Source organism: Pomacea canaliculata, linkage group LG4, assembly GCF_003073045.1.
Source record: "Pomacea canaliculata isolate SZHN2017 linkage group LG4, ASM307304v1, whole genome shotgun sequence".
Taxonomy (NCBI): domain Eukaryota; kingdom Metazoa; phylum Mollusca; class Gastropoda; order Architaenioglossa; family Ampullariidae; genus Pomacea; species Pomacea canaliculata.
In genome coordinates, this window is record NC_037593.1 from 12,465,260 (window position 1) to 12,489,920 (window position 24,661).

Here is a 24,661-nt window from a genome sequence, read left to right on the forward strand (position 1 = left end):
GTTATCCACTCAGTCATGAACAAAAAATTACAAAATGTGTCCAAGGGTGGTAATCATGAAACTGTGTAGTAAATCCACACCCCTTGAACTTGCTTAACCTACACTGAATACCTACAAACCTCGCGATCCCTCTGAACTCATACACAACACGAAAACTCGACTTCTGGGGTCTGTGCTGCTCCCAGATACAGGTACGGCCAGCTACCCTTGAGGTAACCTTACCTCAGCATCATAAGTACGGCCCCAAGTCAGTCATCTGTATTGAGCTCAGACATGGAATTTTCGTAAACTTTTTTCGTTCTCGATGGGAATTAAAAAATAAAAACGATTGAAAGAAAGGAAAATGCTTGGCATGGAGTTTATCGATTGTTCGGGGATATTCATCAGAGGACGGGACACTACACGATACTCTGCTAGCAAATTTGCGCTCAGTAAACAGTCACACCGGGCAACAAAATGATGGCCTTGTCGTCAGGTTACACTGCAACCGCGTTTACTTTTTGGGGCTCATAAACTGTCAATGCTTCTTGAAATTAATGAATGTGTTTGGCCTTTCAGCATGAAAATATTCGCTCGCCATGCTGTCGTCTAGGGTCTGTGTTTATCGCGACGGCACTGTACCGTTAGTACATGACCGACTGCACCGCCAGGGCACTGCAGCACCAGACCACTGTGTGGTGTATCACTTTAGCACCCGGGCACTGTAGGATTGTCATATATACCTCTGTATGATACATGTTATTATCATAATCATTCGTCTGATGCGCGGATGAGGTAGTGGTTTGCTGTTAGTTGTTTAACGTGGGACATCTATGAGGCTTCTATTAATGTGGTGGTGTCTCATTTTCGCAAAGATCAAGTAAGAATTTTTTTTCCACGTTTGACACTGTTGTATTATGGTACGTTTGATATTTCCTCTCTCGGACACTGTACATCACGGTTAGTGCCTGTGACTATTATCGGTACAGAGAGACCTGTCATCACTCCCACTAGACAGCTTGTCCGAAACGGAGAGAGAGGAAAGAAAGAAACGACCGACCTTAGATGACCCACACCATAAAAACACTTTAAAATATATATAAAGCTGCTGATACAGCTGCACTGGATCTTGATACAAGCCTAATCATGGTGAGAGAGAAAAAGAAAATGAAGTGTCCAGGCGTGCATGCTCGAGATAAAACAGAACTCGTCAGAAAGGTTTTCTTTCTTTTCTTTTGATTTGGTCTCGATCGTAAATGCGACGAAAATAAAAGAACAATAAAGCGATCGACTTCAACATCTTCTAGTGGCCTTCAGTTCGCCAGCACTCATTAAACATTTATAAACTTGTCGTAGCCCTCTCTCTCACACACACACAGCCCTGAACACCAAAATAAAGCCAGTCGCTCCAAGCCTGCTCTAGCGCCGGTTGGGCAAAGCTTGCCTTGTCACATGGTTGATGACGCACTCGCGCTGAACACTTCTAGCCATGCTTGGCAGTGAAAATGAACACATAACAATTTCCCTTCCCCATCTTCCACCCAATCCCAACACTAAAAAGAACAAAAATTTATAAATTATATGACACCTTTAGAACAGGAACTCTAAGTCACTTGAGTTCACTTCGGTTCAATTTGAAAAAAAAAGGAAATCTCTAGTTTCGTGTGTCTCGTGGGACCACAGGCAGCGTGAGAAGTTTGAATCACAGTCCACTTTTTGTTAGGTCAACATGGTCCAACAGCGTATTCTACTCCCAATCCAACAGCGTGTGTGCTGGTAAGAGTAGTCACGGAGAAATAAATAAACACACAAAATGACCGCTGGTCTGTCCGCTCAAAAGCAATAACGAAGGAAAGTGAGATTGTGTAAACACACACAAAGACTGGAACGCGTATGTGTAAACTAATGCCGACGCTGATGTGTCTGGAAACGAAGTTCTTTAGCCACCAGGGGCTGGGAGGGGTGGGAGTGGGAGGCTTCCGAGAATGCGGATGTGATTGGTGGATGCCCTCAGCCTTGTCGACAGTCATCGATACATGGCGATGCCTTTGACCTTGTCCAGATCGCGAGCGATGCGGTACAGCGCGTGCTTGAGAGCCGGGATGTTGCCATAAGAACCAGCCGCCTCCTCGCCGAACTCTCGTCGCTCCATGGCTGTGAGGCAGAGAGGGGATGACGTTAGTGAGCTTAGCACCAATTAAACAAAGGAACGCATGCATAAAAAATGCATGTCTTTAAGAACCTGCTTAAGCAACTTCTCAATTAAAACGGTCATTAGTGAAGTGCCAGCGATTTCTAACTTCACATCAGCTAAAGAAGACAAGCAAAAATAAGTACGTGCAAATACGAACACAAAAAAGAAATAGCCGACAGACAGAGGCATTCAGACACAAAGAAATAAACAGATGCAACATAACTGGCTATGAATGTGAGTAGAAGTTGCTCGTCTATCCGGTTCGCTAATCCATATCAACAATAAAGAAAAACAAAAAAGAGACCCAAGGCAACCTCACCTGTGATCTGGACCTCGATACCGTCCAGCTGTGCGGCCAGGTCGTCCTGCGCCGACCGAACCTGTAACAGCACCGACAGCTTGCAGTCGGAAAAGGGATCTTTCCGTACGGTCAGCGCTGTAGGGGCTGTCTCTTTCTTCTAGCATCGAAATAAATGAGGAAATAAATAATATGTGCACACGCAAGCACACACAAACACAAATACACGTCTGCACTGTGCAAGGCAACAACTACTCGAAACAGGTATTCCAGTAAAAATCACTGCGACACCAACACAATGGTTTGCTGGTTCTTTTCTCACGACTATGCTATCACCTTCCGAAGACATACGTGCAACTCAAAGCGTCCTCTGATAAAACTTCACTGACCTCCTCCTTTACCCCGTGCACTGCTTCTGTCTTCACCGTAGAAGATGCCTTGTCCTCACTCTGGCCAGTGACCGTGCCCTGTGCTCGAACTTGCTGGTCATCCACCGTCTTGCTGGAGGACTCTGCACCACACGCCGGTGTTGGGCCAGGGTCTGCAGGCATAAACACGGTGTCGCCCTTCTCCCCCTTAAGGCCGTCTGAAAGATCACCTTGCTCAGGCGGCTTAGAGGCAGCCGGGCCGGACGTTACTGCCGACTCCGGCTTCAGGTCGGGCTCCAGCTTGATGATGTCCATCTGCTCTTCCTCTTTCACCACGCTGGTATTCTCGTCGCAGACCTCCATGCTCTGGACGACATTCAAATCGATCCCTGGAACCTTGACAGGAGTTTCGCCGTTCAAAGGCGCATCTTTCCCGAGGGGCGCGGCTTGGGCGTCTTCTATGGTGGGCGGCAACACCGTATGTCTATCTCCTGTGAGCGCCGGCTGATCCTTAAACAAGACGCCGTCCGTTACCGGGGAAATTCCGCCATCTTGCCCTGCTAACTCCACCTGTGAGTGCGCGCCGAATCTCACGGTTGCCTTGGAGTTGACACTGGAGTCGGAGGTGGACACTCCCAGCGACCGTGTCTCTTTGGGCAGCGCTGGCTTCCACAGTCTCAGTTCTGGATGATCTTTCTCCCTGGAACGTTACAGAACATTCAGTCTATCACATGGTCAGTCTCCATGCGACCTAGATAAAAACCTGATCACAATCGTTCTACCGATTTCTAGTCCGAGAGTCCTAGACATACTTGTTCCAATAGACGGTGCATGTGAAAGCAATCCAAATTAACAAGGCACGATTTATGAAAACCTTTGTCTTTACCTATGAATGGTTATCGTCAAGGACAACAAAAGTTAATAAACTCCTCAGCTGCACAGAAGGAGTAAGAGGCAGCCGAGTCCCATTTATAAAGAAAGATATAAACCTCATAAACATAAAAACTTTCACAATTTAACCATTCCAGCGCCGCTGCAAACGGGAATCCAGCACGTCTACTCACCTCGTCACTGCAATCTGCTGCCGTAACCCGTGCACCATGCGCTGTACTTTGATGACGTCAGCAACAAGGTCGTGGGTCGCCATCATTTCCTTCTGCCGCAGCGGAGACGGGTCCTGCTGCAGGTAGCTGAATGTAGGCAGGCGACCGTGTCGGAACCAGTCCATATCGTACAGATGGCGGGCACTGTCTCGTACCCCTGTTTTTGAAAGAAAACATAAGCAATCATCCCAGACCAGTAACTCTGTTGCCGCTAAGCTCCCTCAACAAGTCTCACCATACTTGCTACTGACCGCTAAACAGCATTAAGCCGACAGTCAGAAACATTACAAACCGTTCACTGAAAGAGAAGAAACTGAAAACAAAAGACACGGAACCGCTGTTAACTTTTGTCTCCATCAAGACAGCATCAAGGTAAGTCTTTCTAACCTGAGAAACAGATGCCACATCTAGAGAATAATAATGAGTGCCCGAGTCAAGTGCTGAGACAACGCGACACTCTTCCCTTTCTAGGTCGCTGTTTCCTCTCTGAACCGACCTACATACTTAGTCAACCCAGAGACATTTGCTAAAACGACATTTATATTAATTCTTTTTGTTGAAAAGCTGAGGTTTTGTTTTCTTGCACTATAGGCAGCTCAAAACTTGCTCATGTGAGGTGAGAAACAAATGACTCTCTCCTGCTCTCAATCAACAGTCCTCACCTGGCGTCTGCTTGCATATCTGACAAACGTAAGATGTGATGGAGTCCAGATCGCCGTCGTCTATGTTGAAACACTGGGTGTGCTGCCAGCACATACACACGTCACACTGAAACAAGGTATGACAAGTGTTTAAAAACGCCCACATAACACAGCACAGTAGAAGGGCTATTAACACAACATGTAACAAAACATGACAGACAGAGGAAGATTTACCATGAGACTGGCATTCAAATTTGACATCATCATCCACATAACACTAAAGCAAATAATGGAAGATATTTTCTCGAAATGACGATTAACTTGAATTACTGTAGTTGTTAACAACATATAAACTCTTTCTCCCAACCTGTATCATAAAACCATTCTCTTCGTTCAGGCCGCATTTGCAATTGACCACCTCTTCTGGACATTCTTCTTCCATTTCGGCGGCAGGAGCTTCCTCGAGCACAGTCAACTCCATCCGATGACTGGCACCAGTAGCTTCTTCCTCTAATGTTTAAAGAATTCCAATAAGAGATTTTAAAGGAAAAGCCGACTGCAGTTATGCGTAGGAGTTCACACAGTTATCTCCAAGACCTTTCGTTAATTTCCTGCATACGCATCAAACGTAAAAGTATTAAAGTTGAAACTAATACGAGATTGTGCAAGACCTTACATGATTTCTTTTCTCCCTTGAAGACTCTTCTTTTAATGCTCTTCCCAGTGTTTTACCTCTTAAAAGTAACTACACTCTACAACAGGTATTTGCTGTTACAAAATCGGTCATGTAAAGCACAAACGACAAAACAGAAAATTTTACCGTCAAATGAAATTTTCATAGCCAAGTCAGGACTGCCAAGGGAAGCGACTGTAGAAACTTCTGAGACATGGCGCTTTCGCCTAGTGGTATTGCTTCTGGAAGACATGGACGTTTCTGAATCTGTGGAGCCTGCAAGAACTGCATTTTCTATATTTCAGTTTTGCCAACAGCTTTATTAGAAAGATACAACAGCAGCCCTTCTCACTCTGTTCTTTACCCAATGCACAACTCTCTCTTTCAAACATCTTTTTCTCTTTTCATACACACACATGCACACAGTATTACAACCCCAAATTCTGCTGTTTGGAGAATCTGAAAAAATTAACTCACACATGCTGGGTGTCTTCTTCCGTCTGCGAGGAATGGTTGGCGACTGTGGTGCCTCCTCACTGTGATAGTACTTAACATGAGATTCCAGGAGGCTGGCTTTACGAAAACTTTTACCACATCCAGGAACAACACACTTGTGGCTGTTGTGGTCTTCTTCCACTACAAAGGCTTTAGGTGGCATGCTCGGCAAGGTCATCAAGGGAGGGGCACTAAGGGGCACTGGAAAACAAAATGGACAAAACCCTGGTGTGGTCACAAAACTATTGTAATAAAAACAGAACAAAAATACATGATGATTATAGAGCTGTTTTCCAGTAAACTATGCTGCATCGGTCCAGAAAAAAAAACACATCATTTTCCTTCTTTACGTAATAAAAACCCACTAATTCAAAAAATTGAAACTGTCATACCTTTCTCTTCAAAAGACTTTTCTTCAACCTCTGTTGACTGAGCTTTCTTGAGTATAGGCAGGGACGCTGATACTTTATGTGGTTCTAACACTTGCAGCGGACCTGGCACTTTAAGATGCTTCCTTTTTCTCCGCCGAATAGGTGGGAAAGATCCTGCTCGCTTCTCCTTTTTGGCTGTAGGGGAATTACAACACACTAAAATAATACGGGTTCTGTCTCATTTTCAGATGCTCTTCATAAAGTCTTTTTCAGATAATTGCAAGCAAGAGTAAGAAACAAAGGGATGTTACCTGGAGAAAGACTAGGCTTCTCTGCGTTATAAACCTCTGTTTGACTGCTGGCTTCTGCTCCAGGAGTTGCTATTGGCTTGTCTTCTTTCTCAGGCAATTCCTCCTCTGGAGTCTCAGTCTTCACCTCCTGCTTCACTTTCAACTGCTCGTTCAAAGCACGAGTAAAACTCTGTGGAGGTCACACAATGAGCAGTCAAAACTATCTTGATTTAACATCTGTGACAATGATTTCTTATAATTAAGGTACTTTTGAAGATAAATGCTAAATTTTACTTGATCTTGAACAAAATAAAAAAAGCTGAAAATAAAAAACACGATTGACTGAGATTCTATCAAGGCATGTTTATCTCACTGGTACAAACTGCATTACAATCATCTCTGACAATCCTACAACTGGTTTCAAAACTACTACCTAAAGATTTTGAAATAATGAATTAAATAAAAGGTGCTCTAAACATTAAAAATAATATTCATCATTAAAATTTTTAAAGTAAAGAAATGCATCTATGCCAAGGGATATTGGGGAGATTCCCAAAAACATTTTAACGTCATGAATGCAAGATGCTATTTCCCAAAGTTTGGGTGAATAACATCTTTTCATTAACTCAAAACACATCTCCAAATATCACCATGAACAGAAAGAATCCAAACTTGTGATATCACGCTTATACTAATATGGTTATCTGTAGCTTTGACAGCGTAAATTTATCCATGTATAATTCTGGTGTCTGTTGTTAACCTTGTTCTGTGTATGATGATCATTGTACACTGTATCTCAAATATGGAAGAGGGATATACCAGATTATGGTAAATAGTATCTTGCAATGAGCTTTAATCAGTCATTTAGAAAAACATTGCAGCCCACTAGATTTTTAAACTCCTAATTCCATCAAGATGTTTTGCCAGAGTGAAGACGAACATGCACAACCTGATGTCTTGATCGAGTTATAATACAGAGGATTTCAACAGTTGTTAGACTGAAAATCTGGTTACCTTTCCCACTTCTTTGTTTTTCTTAAACATTGATGATGAGCCATCAGACTTGTTTCGTTTTGCAAAGAGAGATCCAGCAACAATGAGCTTGTTTTTTTTGTGCGGCCCACAATATGTCCGCTGAAGTTTATCGCCTGGTTGACCACTGCTGACAGTGCTGGAGCTACCTGGGCTGAGCTTTTCTGAAACAAACATGCACATAGTGACTGATTAACAGCCACAGACGTGGCAACCCAAAAATCAGTCAGCTATGGGCCAACTACGACACACCATAACCTGAGCATCTGCAGCCAGGCCTTCCACTCAGCTGTGCCATGTGCATGTTAACAGCCTAGTGTGCATTCATGAAAGCAGGTTCTGGAAGTGACCAAGCACCTGCATGTCTGACATGTAGCCCAAAGGTGCAAGAGACAACACCAGACACCCACTTATGATGCCAGTACCAGACCGTAGTAGGTTACACAAGACAGAGAAGCACGCAAGCATCTTACTCAATACAAACCTGTTCTTTTCAACCTTCTCCCTTTCCCTGATATTTTTGCCTCCTTTGATCCTGTAACTACACAGAGAAAAAGATAGTGTTACACTACCAGTAACAGGCTATATTCTGGTCTTCTTGACTGCATATCTACTGACACCCACTGCCCCAAGTCCACATTCTGTCTTCAGCATCATCCCGATAGATATTGAGATACAAATCCACAGGATTTTTCTATAAAACAAGGAAGAAAGAATTAAGTGTTTAATGTCATGTTTAGACAAATGATTCAGGGACTTGATAAAGAAGAATTTTTGCTAAAAATGATACAGGATACTGGTGGCAGCGCACTTTACCTTTGAAATCCAGTGGCTTACTCTTCAACTTTTTTAGATCTCTTCTGGACAGTAGTGGAGGTTTTATCAGGAATTTCTGCAAAGGTAATCAGCAAAATCAGTAGTCACAACAACCACCACCTTTAACTCATTAATTAAACAATCAAAAATATTCTCTATAATCAAAAAGCTTAAGAAATATTTCTTTGAAAGCAATGTACAATTTAATAAGCTTGTCAACATTTTTCATTTTAAGAAAGGCATGACATGGATCATGTATCCTTTTTGAGGGGGACACTAAACCATGCAACGTAAAGTTTTGTCTATCATTACTACCATTACTATTATTATTGAGCACAGAATGCAACTAGGGAATGTCTCTGCATACATTCACTGATGAATAGCATCTAATAATATCAAGAATCTTCTAATGTAGACAGTAAACAAGATGGTTAATTTTAAAGGAAATATTATTTCTCTCATCTGCATGTTAGTGGGGGGAAGACAGTAAACAAAAAGAAAACAGGAAAATTGTTGATTAAAAATTAATTGTCAATTAATATGAAGCTCATAAAGCACACACAAAGCGAAAGCATAAAATGCAATCCTTCTGACCACTAAGAACTTTCTGTAATAGCTGCTTAAGTCAGTACAAGATAGGAATCCATCCACAGCTTTTCTCTAACAGGATGCTCTGAGTATACTTACTGACTGCTTTTGTTCTGTTGGAGCAGGTGAAAGATTGATTGCTTGAATGGTTTTCTTGAATCCATCATAGAAAAGCACACCATATGAACCTGGCATCCACATGTGCATGCACGCACACATACACACATTAATTTCAATCTGAGGTCTCAGCATTGAAAACATGAACACCCTAGCTTCAGCTATCTCTACAGTGGACATGATGTATGCTAACCGCAGCTATAACAGCATCTATTATCACTAAAAAATTATAAATGATACTAGAAACAAAAACTGTGCTTGGAATTTGACAGTACTTTGTGTATTAGAAAAAAGTTATGCATATGCATATACAAATTCATTCTCTTTTTTTTTTCTTGTCATACAATGCAATTATTTTAGACCAACAGAACAAACTACTAAAATCAAAACATGCAAATTAATTAATAGGGCTTTTCCTTTGTAAGGGATTATAATATTAACTTCCAAAACAAAGCAGCTAGTGCAATGAACATCAAATTTTCCAAAATTCTAACCCACTCTTACCATCACTGTATACTTCATCGATCTTAGCCAGGTACATCTTACAGTCAGTCCACTTGGCCAATACCTTGTCGCCAACTTTATAGTCCTAGCAGGTAAGAAACACAGGAAGACGATCATCAACTGCTAGAGGTGGTCAAGGTTACTTATGCTTTCTTTCCTTTTAATTCACATGCAAGCAAACATAAGCAGCAAGCTTTTTAAACACACACACAAACACACACAGTTATACACATCAGCATGCAGGTAAACGTGAACACATACGCTCTTTTGTTTCCTGCGTCTCTGTCTGTTCCAGCGCTCTGAGTGACGGGTAAGAGGTCGCAAATGGTCACTATTCATGTCTACCCATTCATCATAACGCTGGTTCCACCCTTCAAAATGGATTCTCACACATAGTTCTGTTTCATCAATCTCTATAATTTTTGCAGGATACCTGTAAAAATTATTATTTTATTAAAAACCATTTCTTAAAATATGCCAAATCATAATGATAAATGAAAGTTAATGAAGATGCAATTCCACAAGAAGATATCCAAGTACAACAATGCAAAGACCATAACAAATAAAATTAGATAATGACTTTTCAATGAATTTTTTTTACATCTTTTTGGACTGGGACATGGGTGGATGGAAGGTTACAGAGATGCTAGCAGCTAATTCAAAATTATTGGGATTTACCATTTCTGCAGATAATCCATAGCCTCAAGACGTTCTCCTTTCCTCCAAATAATCCCTGGGCGCAGTGGAAGTTTGTCTCTTCCTTCTTTGTTTTCTTCACTGTCTTCTTTTGGAGCCAAATTGGGCTCTGCTGATCCAGATGCATCATCTTTTCCCTTTCCTCCTGCAAAATAAGAAATCAAAAAAGATTATGTGACAGCATCTATGTAGCCACACACATGCACACAAGCATCCAGATACTTGAGGAAGTAGAATACATGTGTCTCTTCTTCAAGATGAAGAGTGTTTACACTTCGTTATTGCTGTCATAAAATGCCTATGCTGAAAGACAACACAGAGGGATCAAAATAATTACATGGGAATGGGAACAAAAATTCCATAAGTCAAAATTCGGAAAGGTCGCGTGAATGATTACAATAAACCGATTCTACTTTGCATTTCCTCCTGAACACTTAGAAGGGACATAACAATTCCCGTTTTGAGGGTTTCTTTCATGTAAAAGGTTGCGCCCCTTGAGGGATCCATTGTTTATATATATTTTAAGTTGATTACTAGCTCAGTCACACGGTGTATGCTATAATCATCTTTCATATCCATATAAAGCATATTGTAAAAAAAGATCTCTTACCCGAACTCATGTAGCTATCTGTCTCAGATGACGATGGCTCCAGAGTGCAGGAGTTTGAATCTTCTGTACCTGATGTGACACTAGCAGTGTGTGCCTCGCTGGTGTTGTGTATGTCATAGTTGCTGACGCTGGAGGCTGAACTCGTCAGTATTTCCGCTCCGGGTTCTGATGTGTCATCAGACATCTAAAAATGAAAATAACTATTTCAGAATTAAGAAGCAACTTGTTGCACAATTTCTGTTACACATGCATAACGTCCACATACTGGAGTGATTTCACAGCGAAAGATCTCGAACTTACTTCTGACGCCATTTGGTGTCTTTTTAAAATGGCGGAACGGAAATAACAAGTCAAATGTTCGCAATTGAAGTATTTCAGCTTTGTTTCAAATAACATTAAAGATTTGTGCTTTGTTTTTTTGTAGTAGAAATTTAACTACATCATTGCAACTCTTATATATAATATGTATCGCTACACAGTTTATTTCAATCTAGAATGGGTTCGAGCAACACTGAGTGTGCGACCTACTATCGCACTGCGGGACATATGCACTAAAGTTTGGGCACGCTGAGTAAACAATCACGGCAATGCAGAAGAAAGTAAAATCAAGTTTGTTGAAAGCGTCGCGGTTTATTTGTGAAAGGTATCAACATCTTTGTGATAAGAATTCAAAAAAACTTGATTTAATTTTCAAACTATGGAAGTTCAAGGACATATGAGTACACGTCTACTGATGCTGGGTCGGAGCGATCTTTGAAAAAATGGCGGCCAACTTGTTTTTGTATTGGGGGTCTGGGAGCATTCCTTGCTGGAAACCAATGATCGTACTAGCAGAAAAAGGCATTAGTGAATATGGCAACAAACTAATATCCTTCAGCAAGAATGAGCAAAAGTCGGATGAAATTTTAAAGCTGAATCCCCGTGGACAGGTGAATTACAAGCTGGATGCTACACATTTTTAAAAAGTGCATTGTCAGGATTATTTATGTGGACTGTATTCGACTTTTGACAACGGATTTATAATAGTACTGAATTCACTATTGCCAGGTATTATTTTACATTTCATACAGATTTTACATTTGTTTGCTGTTAATATAGGTTCCAACATTTAGAGACGGAGACGTAGTTGTGAATGAATCAACAGCCATCTGTGAATATCTTGAGGTAAGTAGGTCTATTCTTAGTCATAGCACGGACTTGTATCACTTTAATAGTCATTGTGACTTTGCACACTTGTAACAAATTTGATATGGTAAGGCGTGCGGGGGAGCACCAAACTGGGTGGAGCTTCAAATTTAGTTATATGATTTTACCAGGCTTAATTTCAACTAATGCCCTAAATATTTTTTTTAAATCCCTAAAACGCTCCTATCAATATCATCCTGTTTAGTGAGGCAGTTTATTAACAGTGGGACACAGCTTCGTGCCCTACTCCCCTCTGTACAAAGGGATTGATAATGCCTCTGTTCAAACACCTGCTGTCTATATAACTCACTTTTCTTCAGTGCCTTTCCATACCACACAAATCACACCATGACCGCTCTTAGTCAATAATCATGAAGAAACTTGAAAAATCTACATGAGTGCTCCATAACAAGCTGACATCATAAATGGATCATTTGACCAAAACTTGGACATAACTTTTTTCTCATACAAACATTATCACACATTTCATAGCACTGCTACTATGGCATAGGACCCCATATCAAATTTGAGCCACACATTTTTATGCTACGTCAACAATCAAATCAACATTTTACCTAGTCATACCATACAGTTCATCTTGAAAATTTTATTTGTTACAATACAAAAAGCAAGCATTTTGCTGTCTCCATTTTTTGTGTCTTTTTGCATATGTGAGGTGTTGAGACATACTTTATATACATTCTCTTCCTAAATACCTTATCATCTTCCAGTGAATTTAGTATCATTATCTTGTTAATACATACATGGGGAATAGTTATATGGATTAAAAATTACTACTTGTATCTTTTATCAGTATGCACAGTATAAACCAAGTATATCCAGTTAATCAGCTGTTAAAAGAGCAGATTAAAACTAAGAGTGTATGATGAGTAAAACATGGAATGACTCTTCTATTGTTAGTTCAAGTTTGCAGAACAAGGTGCCACTCTGCTACCTTCAGATGCTGCCACACGTGGCAGAGTTCTTCAGCGTATGTTTGAGGTGAGCAAATTGTTATGTATTTTATCAGTTGTCCCAGCATGTAAACATATGCATAGATCATGTAACTAAGAGTGATCCTAACCGCCTATTGGTTGAATATTTTTATCAGGATGAGCAAAGCTACCCTCCTGCCCCTTACCCAAACAGTTTAACCTAGACTCAAAAAAACCTCCAACAATTTTAACCTTGGGTCTTAAAACCCCATGCATTTATGGATGGGAAACTTCATATGTTGATGCACGCATGAATTTGTTCATCTGTGTTTATGGGCACAGGTATGTGTACATGCAACAAGACATATATATGTGTGTTTGTGCTTATGTTTACATGTCTTTAATTGCTTTTGATTACATTGCAGTGCTTTGTAATTCCTGTTACAATAAAGGTTGCATCTTACCCTCTCCCATACTTTTCTCTTGTTTTCATCTAGAAGCCACATGGAATAAAGCTGTTCAAATTTTTTTTCATACCAGACTCAGAACCTAATGAAGACGCTGATTGAAGGTGTTGCCTATTTATTTTTCCACAACAAGCCTGAAGAAATTAACCAGGTATTGCATTACATGTGGAAAGTCCACTGTTGTATCATCATTTGATTATTGTATTTTTCTACCCCATCTGACACACACACACACACATGGGTATTTGAACTCCCAAAAACCGAATAAATATTATTACTCTCACGGGCATCTTGAAAGAGCAAACTTTGGCACTCTGAGATGTTGTAAAATCATCTTTTGATAAAAAAAATACATGAAAGAATCGCAAAAAGACATTGCCTTCCTGTAGAATCACAGAAAAAAAGGGATAAACTTTTGCAAAGAAATACTAAGTCAGAACACAATGATTAGAGCTGGAGTGCTTGCTTTCAGTAATTATAATTTCTTTTTAATCCATTTGTTAATTTTTTAAAATGTGTATACACAAGCTAATTACAGCCTCTGAGAACAGCAGCTAGGTGTCATGTTTGAAACTTTTATTTCTTAGGATGAACTGAATGCTAAAAAGAAGGCAGCACGCACAGAGCTCGAGCGCTGGGAGGAATACTTAAAAGCCGTAAGTACAAAAAGTATTCCAAAATTTTGTTTATGTAATGCATCTCATTTAATGCTGCACAAGGCAAGTCATACGTAGTCATATCCTTTATAATGCATTCTTTAGTTTGGAAATAAGTATAGAAACGAACATACTGTTGTTTAATGATCTGAGTAAAGCCTAAAGCAGAATTAGGAGAGATCTGATATGTGACCAATTCTAATTAGTGGTAGGTAAGCAAGGGAAGTAAATGTAGCAGGATTAAAAACTCAAAATTGCATACAACCATCTGAAAGCTATATGGGAGCTGAATTTCTAGATCTAACAAAAATGGAATAACTGTTACAAATCCTGCATAAAAGCTTCATCTTTTCTTTTTTTGAAAAAATTTAGTTTGTGATCTTAAAAGCATTTTATATATATATATGTTCTTTTAAGCTCATTCCCAAGGAGAATATATTTCAAGTTCAGTTTTCAGAACAGTGATCCTTACCTTATAACTTTCAGCCATTTCTCTACTTCTGTTTTAGGCTATGTTACTGATGTAAAACAAAATTCATTATTGACTGCTTCTTGATGGAGTGAAAAGATGTCAAACATGACCAAAGAGATGTTCAAGTTAACCATTCCGTGAGAATAAAGCATAGACTGCTAAAAGGGTATTCCATCTCGCATTTCTTCCATTGCTGAACATGACTGTTGTAACCTATATTCATAACGGTTTTTCTCTCCCTTCCCCTGCCTTCACATTTTTCAGGAGGGAACAGACAGCTACATTGTTGGCAGTCAGTTCACAATGGCAGACGTGTTTCTTTTCCCATTGCTGGCTTTTGGTGTGCGTGGCAACCTCAATCTGAGCAGTTTTCCTGCAATCAATGCTTATTACCAGCGCCTGGAGCAACGTCCTTCCATCCAGGAAACATGGCCACCACATTGGAAAGAGGGACCTGGCACAGATTTTTGCAGTGGCATTTAAACAGTTTTAACTTTCCTAAGGGTTAACAGTGAAAAGTTTATTCTTGACCAGTTCTTGTTTTCGTTTGATTTCAACTTTAAGAAAGTTATCCTCTTCTTGGATTTTTGATATTTGCTTGACGTGAATGTTTATAATACTATAGTCAGAACTATGCTGTGTTCTTTGGGCTTGTCATAACATGATGCGTTTTTTGTTTTCTATACTTTTTTGAAATTCTACCTTCGTACCTTAGAACTTGACCACAATCTGTTCTGGAAGGCTGTCAAATGCCATACAGTATAAGTGCCAAACACTTTTCTGTATTACGTGCACTACTCTGCTACTTCTCTTCAATGCCTACGTAGCAAAATGAATGTTACCTGTACCTGTGATAATTTTTTTTTATCCAAGGCATGACTGAAGCACTAAAAGGAGAAACTAGAAAATATTTGTATGGCTGCATTTAACAAGTATTAGACATGAGTTCCACAGTAAAGGTTTGACCAATTAGTATTTCCATTGACTGCCACAGCAAGAAAGTTATTTTTGGTGACCTTTGCTTGCTGTTGGTACTTGCAATAATCAAAATTGTGAAATTGTGTTGGGCTTGATGTGAAATGCAGTTTCCTGTGACTTTGTGGTAAGCTGCATTGATTTTAGGGCAGTTTCAAATGGTATGTACCCTTTAAGATTTACAATATATAGCTATGAGTTTTTTGTCTTGTTCACACATCTGCAATGGCCACAACCACATATAGCTTTGAGCTTTGTGTCTTGTTCACACATCTGCAATGTTCACAACCACATATAGCTTTGAGCTTGGTGTCTTGTTCACACATCTGCAATGGCCACAAGCATATATATTTTTGAACTTTGTCTTGTTCACACATCTGCAATGGCCACAATAATATTTACCATTCCAAGCCTTGAGTAAGTTTTTAATGAAACAGATGTCAAAGGAACTATTCATATATTTTGGTTCTGATGGTTTAGAAATTCACATTTTTGTTTTGCAATAACTGGTTGTTTGAACCAAAATAAAATGCTGCTTTGTGAAAGCACTCAAAGAGTATGCTATATATAGTCTGTTTACAGTGCATTGGCATGTCATACCCTCTTCATTCCATATTATTGTCTTTGAATTCTTACATGTTTCGATCATTGCCTGACATCATCACTAGCAATAGTGTACTTGTTAAAGATTGACATGAGAATGCAGAAAATGCATGCATATGTGCCTGTACGTAAGAGCATCATATAAAATGATTAATGCCTGTCTTGCTTAATTTTGGCTAACAGAAAAGGGAGTCTGAAATGACTTGACATAGCAAAAGTCAAAACATTTTTTTTTAATCCTCATATTATCTTTGTGGTATTTCTGTGATTTGTTGCAAATATGGGACGATGAATCATTGTAACAGAGCCATTAAATGTAGAGGAACAGCAGTTTGAGTGATTCAAGCATATGACAGAACAACGACCTGGATGTCACTGAAGACATAATCCAAGATGTATTCATGTCCATCTGACAATAAAAATCTTTAGGGTCTGTAACATTTCTTGGCATTTCACGCAAGCTTGTATACTGCCATTTCTCAATTCATAAATTTCTATTTGAATCAGTTTATTTGAGGTACATGTTCATGTTTTAATAAGACCACACACCAAGCTACAGAAATAGACTACAATTTCTCAGACATGATAAGTTTTGTTTTCTGCTTTTGTAAACGATAACAAAAGGTGAAGTCTTTCTGATGAGCTGTACATTTTTTACTGATCTAGAAAATGGCACTGGTGTGTATCTGACATAACCTGTATAAGTTCAAACTTAGAAGACAGTCTTAAAACAAACATCCAAATACACAAGGCAAGTCAAAAACAAAAGTAACCGAATTCATTGTCTATACAAAAATAGCTTATTTATAAGCATCATAAGAAGTGCAAGAAAAATGATTACAAAAATGTGAGTGGCGGTGTCTATCACAGAATTTTAATGCACTTATAAATTCCCACATCTTTGGATCAGTAGTTTCATCTGCATACTCGATAATCAATGTCTAGAGTATCAATAACATAATTTTTACGAGCTTCTATTTCTAAACCGTAATATTGAAAATCTATGTCTTGATCATTTAGCAGAGGACTGAACAGGCAACAAATGATTATTTTCTTGACAGTCACTTTTCCATGTATGATGCTAAACAGTATAATAATCTTTCATGCATACACATACAAAGAGATTCACCAGCGCTCATAGAGAGGATAAGGGCTTAATGGTCCATTTAACACCATCCTTTGATTCTGTAACAGATTAAAATCTACCATAGGCATCATGTTAATAATAAAATATGCCTGCTCCTGACAAAGCTGCAAGTGCAGCATGGTGACACCAATGCCAAAGATAAACTTTTAGGAAGCATCTACATTAAAAAATCTTATAGGCAGACCGGGACATTAAAATTAATGCCGATACAGAAGAACAGTACTTATTACAACTTCACATCCTGTAAAGTACAGAGCAGCTGCTTTTAATGGTGTTAAGTGATCTGTTAAAGAAAAACTAGAACCACCACAAAATATCAGCTCACCATCAAACACATTCATTAACCAAAATATGTACAACAAATGAGTGAAAACAAACTACTCACCAACTTTCTGGTCTTTCTGAAGTTTTAGCAAATGCTGAATGACATTGTTGGCTGCACTTATTTGAAGCGCCTCAGGAACACCCTAAGAGAAGCACATAATGAACATTTACAGTACATAATAAATTGATCTCTTTGGTGTTAACCCTGATTATTACTCAGGTTTAGAATTTTCTATAAAAATGGTAAACCTGAAATAACAGGTAATTTGAAATGACATAAATGCAGTCTTAAGCCTGAATACCAAATGACAGTACAACTACCATCTAATGGCACTGATTTTCACATGTTTTTACCATGAGGAATAATAATTCTAATAAGGTTAACGCACATATTTTTATTGTAAATTCTCTTTCTCTAAATGTCTGGCAAGTCTTGAAGAAAGAGAATGTACAATAAAAATTTTGTGCACCTTAAAACAAGTTTATCAGATCCATCATTCACACCTCCCATCTCAGTGAGGTGACTACAAGCATCTTGTCCGTCAACTCCCAGGGCCTGGTCAGAACCTGGGGTAGCAGAATCACTGGTAGAAAAGTGTAAGCTATCATCCCATCCCATGAGATGGAAAGGCCAAAAACTGACCAACACTGAAGGTCTGAAACTGGTGACACAAAAGTCTGAAGTTTTGCATTCCAGCAACTGGCACACAGGTCAATGTAAACTTGTAAGTAGTCAGACAACTGCTGAAAGACTGAAGGAAGCAGGGTCCATTCCAAGGAAGATCTCTGTACTTTCCTGCTGAAGATATTCAAGCATCTGGGAATGGAGCAAACCTGGAGCCAAATCCTATAATTTCTGCACCTCAGCAGAAACTTCCAGACTCAAAGACAAAGAGTAAGGTACTGAAACCCCCATCTCCATGCAGTTGTAAATACAGTGAAGTTGTCCCATGAAACAAATCCCTGAACACTACACACACAGGCAACAGGCACAGCATATGGCTCAAGAGCAGATAAAGAATGTAACAACTGCCACAGTAACCATCAAAAAACAAAAGCAAAAAACTTTACTAGTGTCGCTGTTGATTTTATGGATGTTGAGTATACTGCAGGCTAGGAATGTGCTAGTTCACTATCAAGGAGTAAACTTTAAATGGTTGGAGAGCAAATGTAGCTTATTCTTTCAAATGGTCATGTTGTCAAACTGGATTTCCATCCTTTTGTTGCCATTGGATAAGTTACTAAAGCATAACAGCAAAAAAATCATTCAGTACATTTCACTATTTAATTTTCCAAAAAAGAAGAAGATGGTTTTAAGAATAGTATGAATGTCTCTATATTAGTGATAACATGTGTGACCTACAACATAAATAATCTTGACTATGTCCATTGGCTCCATTGGTGTATCTCTGTGGTCAGTGAGACACTGGATGATCTGAGATTCTCGCTTGTTACGATGTTCGATGTAACCTCCCACAGTTTCCTTGGGATTGTCAATTACAAAACCATGACCTGGGTAGATAACTGATGGGTTGAGGTCAAGAATTTGCTTCAGGGACTGCATATAGCTTGTAAGATCTTCAACTGTCTGTAAATAATCAACAATTTTTGGCTAAGATTTGTTCTCAAAAGTACTTCTGCTGTTTTCTTATATAAGAAAATTTACTGTGAAATCTAGAATATGTTACAGAAACTAATCATTTTCTCTTTTCAGGCACTTTTTAAACTGACAGCTGCTACAGTAAATCTCTTTTGTGCACCATAATCTGATTTTACATTAGTGTCACAAAAGTGGAATCGTAAACTTAGTGGTGTCTCTTGTACCACTAGCTTGTGAGCTGCCACTGCAAGTGCACCAAATCATTTATTATTGTAGACACTAGCATCTTGTTTTGTGCATACTCACAGTGGTTGAACCACCAAGGATAGTATCACCACTAAAGATAGCATTTTCTTCCACTAATTGTAGTATCGTGTGATCTTCAGAGTGACCAGGGTTATGGTATAACCTGAAAAATGATACAATAAGAATACATAGATTTTTTTTAAAAAGACAAATATCAGAAACATAAATGTCCTTATGACACTTCATCTTCATGTTATTTTATATACATGTGTACTTTGAATAACACTTTACACAGTTCTGCATCAAGACGGATTCTCTATATAGATGAAAGGTAAACATAACTTACACATTACCAGTCTAACCTTCTGCTTTGACCTGTGTTCAGTTATTGTAAGAAAACAATAACACAGATCTTACCGATACGTTTATTATAAGGTCAAAGAAAAAAGGGTCAAGGATTAACTTCTCTGCAACTATTTTTGAGGCATAATCACACAATTATTAAGCAGCTGAGAAGCAAAGTGGCATAAATATTACAGTCTGCACTGCTTTTGCTGAAAAGGCTGTCATTTACTGCTTCTTTATTGCTAGCATATTCCTGAAGAGTCACTGACCTTAGAGTGGCACCTTCCGTATGGAAAACATGCTGATCTTTGATGAAGGTATAATCTGTATTTTTTAATGGAACATCTGCTTCAGAAAGTCGCTTTAACTTCGAAACTTTGTATCCTATTGAAAGATGTTACAAAGCATAACAACTGACTGACCGCAATAAAATATTAATTTAGAATGATCTAATAGGGAGTTTTAGCTACTCTGTTAAGAATTTTACTATTGTATCAATCTACAGGGGTTTTTGCTAAGAATCCATAAAATTAATCATAAGCATTACACAAAAGTAAAATCGTAATGCTTAACTTGCTGCATGGCTTTGTGAGACACTTACCTTCACACTGATACACAGAGATACCTGAATTTCAAGAATTTAAAAAAAATTATAAGCAATGAACTAAAATGACCAGATCAAAGATCAAAGTAATCAGAAACACACTGTTCCTACTTCACTTCATCATGAAATAGCAATCTTCATGTAAACACACAGGAAATTAAAAGTATCCAATGGCACTTCCTAAAAATATTTTTGGAAATATTGTTATACAAATTTTTGTGATCGCTGAGAAGTCTAGTCGACTAGTCCTGTAGGTAGTAGATTCTACTGGTCAAAAAGCACACAGAATTAAATAAACATAACTCGTGATGACAAAAAACTTTAGTATTTGAAACAGGCTCTAGAATGATGAAAAATATCACTAGCCATTTTAATATGTGTCCTCATATTGCCATTAGTTGTCCAAAATAAAAAACCAACCCAAAAATGTAAATCGTCAAATCAACGTTTTCCTATATCTGTGTTAATGGATTCCATTCAAAATTGGTTCACATAGTTAAATGATTTGTCTCTTTTTTTAATTTAATATTTTTTGGACATTAAATAATATGCATAAGATTGTGGGGACCACTGTGTTTAGTGATGACAGTCTGTATATAACAATAATGGGTAATAATGATCTTGTAAGAGCGCATTTCCATGTGTGAAGCAAGCTCAATACATATAAACAAAAGACATTTAAACAAAGGAACCGACAGTCAACCATAAAAGAAACTCAAGCATCAGCAAATGGATGACAAACATAAATTAAATACTTGGATAAAGATGAAAAACTAAAGACAAAGATGAAAGATGTTGCAAATGTGTTAAACATTTTAAAAGACCTAAAAAAGGTAAAGAAATGTATGCTTTCAGAAAATTTCTGCAGTGCTATCAATATTTATAACTCACCCTCATTAAAAGAGCTACAGATGTCATCCACGCCTCCAACATGATCAGGATGCCAATGAGTAACAATTATTTCTTGCAGGGACACAGCAAATTTTTCCAAGGCTGCTTTAAGTTCTTTTATGTACTCCATGATGCCTGAATCACCTGTATCCACTAATATTCGTCTGAAATAAAGCCTATGGCATTATGATAAAAAAGAAAAAAAAGTGCTGCTGCTGTGTAATTAATTAAGCCAGCACTGACTAGACATCAGCCATTATGCAAAAGACTGACTTTGTTTCATATGTGTATGGCCTATGCCTTGCGCATGCATGGTAAGGATATATTGCCTGCATGTGTACTACATGCTATTTCTTTTAATTTTATATATATATATCTGGGTACATCGGACAGGGCAGGGGGTAGCGAAAGTAATTCCTAAATTGCAATCAAACCTTGTCAGCTTATGTAACTATGCAGTTGTTTCCAAGCCAAAATGTATCAACAGACGAGTGAAGCCACTTATAAATTGGTACCAGTCAAGGGTTGTATGTATAAAGAATAGTACTATAGCGAATATAGGCTTTACTAAATAACTAGAACATAATATTCGTCATTATCTGACAATCTCTATGTGCGTGCGTATGTATGTGAAAAATGCTTTTTAGATAAATCACTAAAATTACGATAGCTAAGAGTATAATGGACAAACTCAAACAACAGCTCCGAAGCAGTGCCCACGAACCGCAAGACCAAGTCTACCCCAATGCGGGTACACTTCACTGCGTACTCTCACTCATAAAATAAGCTAACACGAGTGCGCGCGCGTCAAAATAAAGGGAAATAGAAATTTAAAATATATTTAAGAATCATAAAAGCGTATGCACACTGTTAAATATATCAACTGCTAAACTGTTAATTGCCTCTGCGTTTAGTTCGCAATATGGGCGAAGTCCACATACTAGTCTAATATAGGTCTGGATTTCTCTTTTGTACACAGAATGCAAAAAGAACAAATTTCACGTTAAACTATTTTTTAAATTGCCTTTTTCCAGTGCCAATTAGATAGGTATTTGTCCCCTGTAGCGTGTGAGGTCCAGGATTGCATCCCAAAATACGAATTACTCGATGAGAAAGCTGCTCAAGTTTAGGTATCGTAGCTACCGCCATTTTAGCTGTCACGTGATACAGCAGACAGCACTAAAGGATGGAAAGAAGTATTTTCTTACAATTACCATAAATTTTGGTCTTTTGAACGCACCTCTATATAAGCCGCACTCACTACATTTTTTCCATCTCTTCTTTTTTCACAAATAAACCGCAAATATATGCAACTTAAAAGCTATACAACGTAGGCAATTCGACACGGAGGGTTGTGTGCATCAGCATATAAAGCTTCATGAATTGCACATGCGGCTTTGATTTTAACATATGATTTTAGAATATGAACACTTTAACATGGAGCTCATCGAAAAATTAAATCTGAAAAACTTTTCAAACAAGCCGCATCGCTGTTTAAGCCGAAGCTATAGGGCTTTTTCGTAATGGTTTTTATAAAGCTGGGGAAACAGTCGATCGCGGCACGTACTGTACTTTGGTTCTCGAATGCCTAATTGATTCTCCTCTCCTTATCGACAAGCAGAGTCCACATTTCACATATGTAAAGCAGGATCGGTATATATACGAAGGACTTAATACAGAGTGTATATAAGTACTTAAACCTGATGTTATGAGTGTCCCAGACCCTGCATGTCCAGCCTAGCTATAGTCATTAAATTGCTGCTTTTACTGTCGCAATCCTCATAACCGCAAATGTGACTATTTCACTGTTTCCCGTAAACGAAAAGAAAGCTAAACACAATTAAACAGTCTTAGCAACCTCTAAGCAACCTCTAAGCAACGATTGAAAAGACCAATCGATCTTAAGGGTCAGAATAAGGTACGGATCTTAGGTCAGTGACTGAAAATCGAACGTTTCTCTACCCACACGTACAATTGGGTGGTGCAGTTGGGGTTACGTAGAGAAAAAATTACACAGGGCAAAATAGATATATTAATAGTGGAAACAATTCATCGTACAGTTTTGCTCGCAGTCTAATTAGCTGTTTCGCGTTATATGCATGCGTTAAATTCTGTCATTATAGAAAGTAAAAAAGTCCACGAAAATAAGCCGAACTCTTGCAGTTACCGTAAATTTCGGACTACAGTATACGCGTTAATGCCCTGCAAAGACTGGTCCGGATCTCGCACAGAAAAAAGTCAAAGACTATATATCCTTCAAGGGACCTTGGAGGGTGGTCGACGCCGCTGCCAGAGGAAGAATTGTCGAGCCAGTTGCACTTAATAAATGACAGGAAAACTTTTCTTTGAAGGCGTCATGCATCATTCCTATCGATCGTGCCTTATAATTAACTGCTTGTACATGCCGGGGGAATGCGGCCCTATATGCTTCACTGGGGGTGAAAAGAAATAAGATGTACATACCGGGATCGATCGTCGTATATAGTACCCATTAAAACGATTTCTCAAGTATGACCACGTGTACGTAGGTTTCTAGGGGCCGTCCGGTAAAACAAAACGTAGTAAAATGCTTTCTATATAACACACAACCCACCCACCCACCCACCCCCTCGATCACTGAACACTGTGAAGTCACCTTTACTCTACAGTACGTCCTACTTATCGTTATCTAAAGCCACAAATTTAGTGCGAAGGCGAAGATGCGCGTCCTAAAGAGTATTTAATTCACAATTATGGGTAACGTTAGTGAAAATCATTTATAAATTTTAATTATTGTGGCGAGAAGATCGAGGTGTTGGGGAGAAAACAGCTATATATTATAATTATAGGTGGCGAGATAACGATCTTGGTGATCCGAGGATGTATAGTTATAATAATAATCTTTAATTTTAAAAGTTTGACACAACAATATTTTTATTTCCATTATTGAACGGGTCATTATTTTCCGAGTCCTCGTGATATTAATGCCATGAAATTTTTTTCTAGGCGCCAGTAAATCACACTAATACTATATTTCCAATCATCAATGGCAAGTCATACACAATGATCAAAGTAATTGTTTACCTGGCATTTCAAAGTTCGGTGAACGATAAAGTGTATAATCCCTTATTTTTAACTTCGATCGGTAGAGATCGAGACTTAGATCGGCTTACTTGCTGTGTCTGTGGAATCTTCATATACATGTACATGTATATATCATACACAGACGCGCGCATCTATGTAACCACGCTTCCATTCTCTTTCTCGTTATCATTCAGAGTCCATAGTCTGGCTAAATAGATTCCAATTATGACTGTATGTCTTTTCTTTTCTTTTCTTTTATTATTTTTTGGTGAAGTCATGGTCATCGTGGTTCTACGGACGGACCGAACTCTCAATGTTGAACTTGCCGCCATTTTCTATGTCACGTGAGAAAGCGGTATACTATTTAGTAAAT

General features: G+C 38.6%; 3 protein-coding genes across 7 annotated transcripts; 1 reads left to right on the forward strand and 2 right to left on the reverse strand.

The window, feature by feature from the left end:
- Positions 1–1,193: 1,193 nt before the first annotated feature.
- LOC112561733 (PHD finger protein 20-like) lies at positions 1,194–11,232 on the reverse strand. 2 transcript variants are annotated; one of them, XM_025234385.1, is made up of 19 exons: positions 11,076–11,232; positions 10,776–10,959; positions 10,148–10,310; positions 9,731–9,902; positions 9,470–9,554; positions 8,948–9,036; positions 8,261–8,336; positions 7,929–7,985; positions 7,427–7,608; positions 6,434–6,602; positions 6,144–6,317; positions 5,734–5,952; positions 5,404–5,532; positions 4,951–5,093; positions 4,605–4,710; positions 3,904–4,099; positions 2,861–3,539; positions 2,493–2,631; positions 1,194–2,133 (listed from the first exon to the last, which is right to left on the reverse strand). In XM_025234385.1, exons 1-19 carry the CDS (start codon positions 11,169–11,171, stop codon positions 2,006–2,008), a joined length of 3,186 nt encoding a protein of 1,061 aa, XP_025090170.1. In that variant the 5' UTR covers positions 11,172–11,232; the 3' UTR covers positions 1,194–2,005. The 2 variants fall into 2 exon arrangements, with proteins under 2 accessions (XP_025090170.1, XP_025090171.1); XM_025234386.1 differs by lacking the exon at positions 7,929–7,985.
- A 263-nt stretch (positions 11,233–11,495) lies between these two features.
- LOC112561735 (glutathione S-transferase A-like) lies at positions 11,496–16,024 on the forward strand. The gene is made up of 6 exons (XM_025234391.1): positions 11,496–11,704; positions 11,874–11,939; positions 12,882–12,962; positions 13,436–13,513; positions 13,950–14,018; positions 14,755–16,024. Exons 1-6 carry the CDS (start codon positions 11,537–11,539, stop codon positions 14,971–14,973), a joined length of 681 nt encoding a protein of 226 aa, XP_025090176.1. The 5' UTR covers positions 11,496–11,536; the 3' UTR covers positions 14,974–16,024.
- A 535-nt stretch (positions 16,025–16,559) lies between these two features.
- LOC112561734 (endoribonuclease LACTB2-like) lies at positions 16,560–24,609 on the reverse strand. Of its 4 annotated transcripts, none has more exons than XM_025234390.1 (8): positions 24,378–24,609; positions 21,226–21,389; positions 20,332–20,355; positions 20,000–20,114; positions 19,446–19,548; positions 18,903–19,127; positions 17,601–17,682; positions 16,560–17,253 (listed from the first exon to the last, which is right to left on the reverse strand). In XM_025234390.1, the coding sequence occupies exons 2-8, from the start codon at positions 21,353–21,355 to the stop codon at positions 17,204–17,206; spliced, it is 729 nt and encodes a 242-aa protein (XP_025090175.1). In that variant the 5' UTR covers positions 21,356–21,389; positions 24,378–24,609; the 3' UTR covers positions 16,560–17,203. The 4 variants fall into 4 exon arrangements, with proteins under 4 accessions (XP_025090175.1, XP_025090174.1, XP_025090172.1 ...); XM_025234389.1 differs by having other exon boundaries at positions 24,289–24,608; XM_025234387.1 differs by lacking the exon at positions 24,378–24,609 and adding an exon at positions 22,250–22,406.
- Positions 24,610–24,661: the final 52 nt, after the last annotated feature.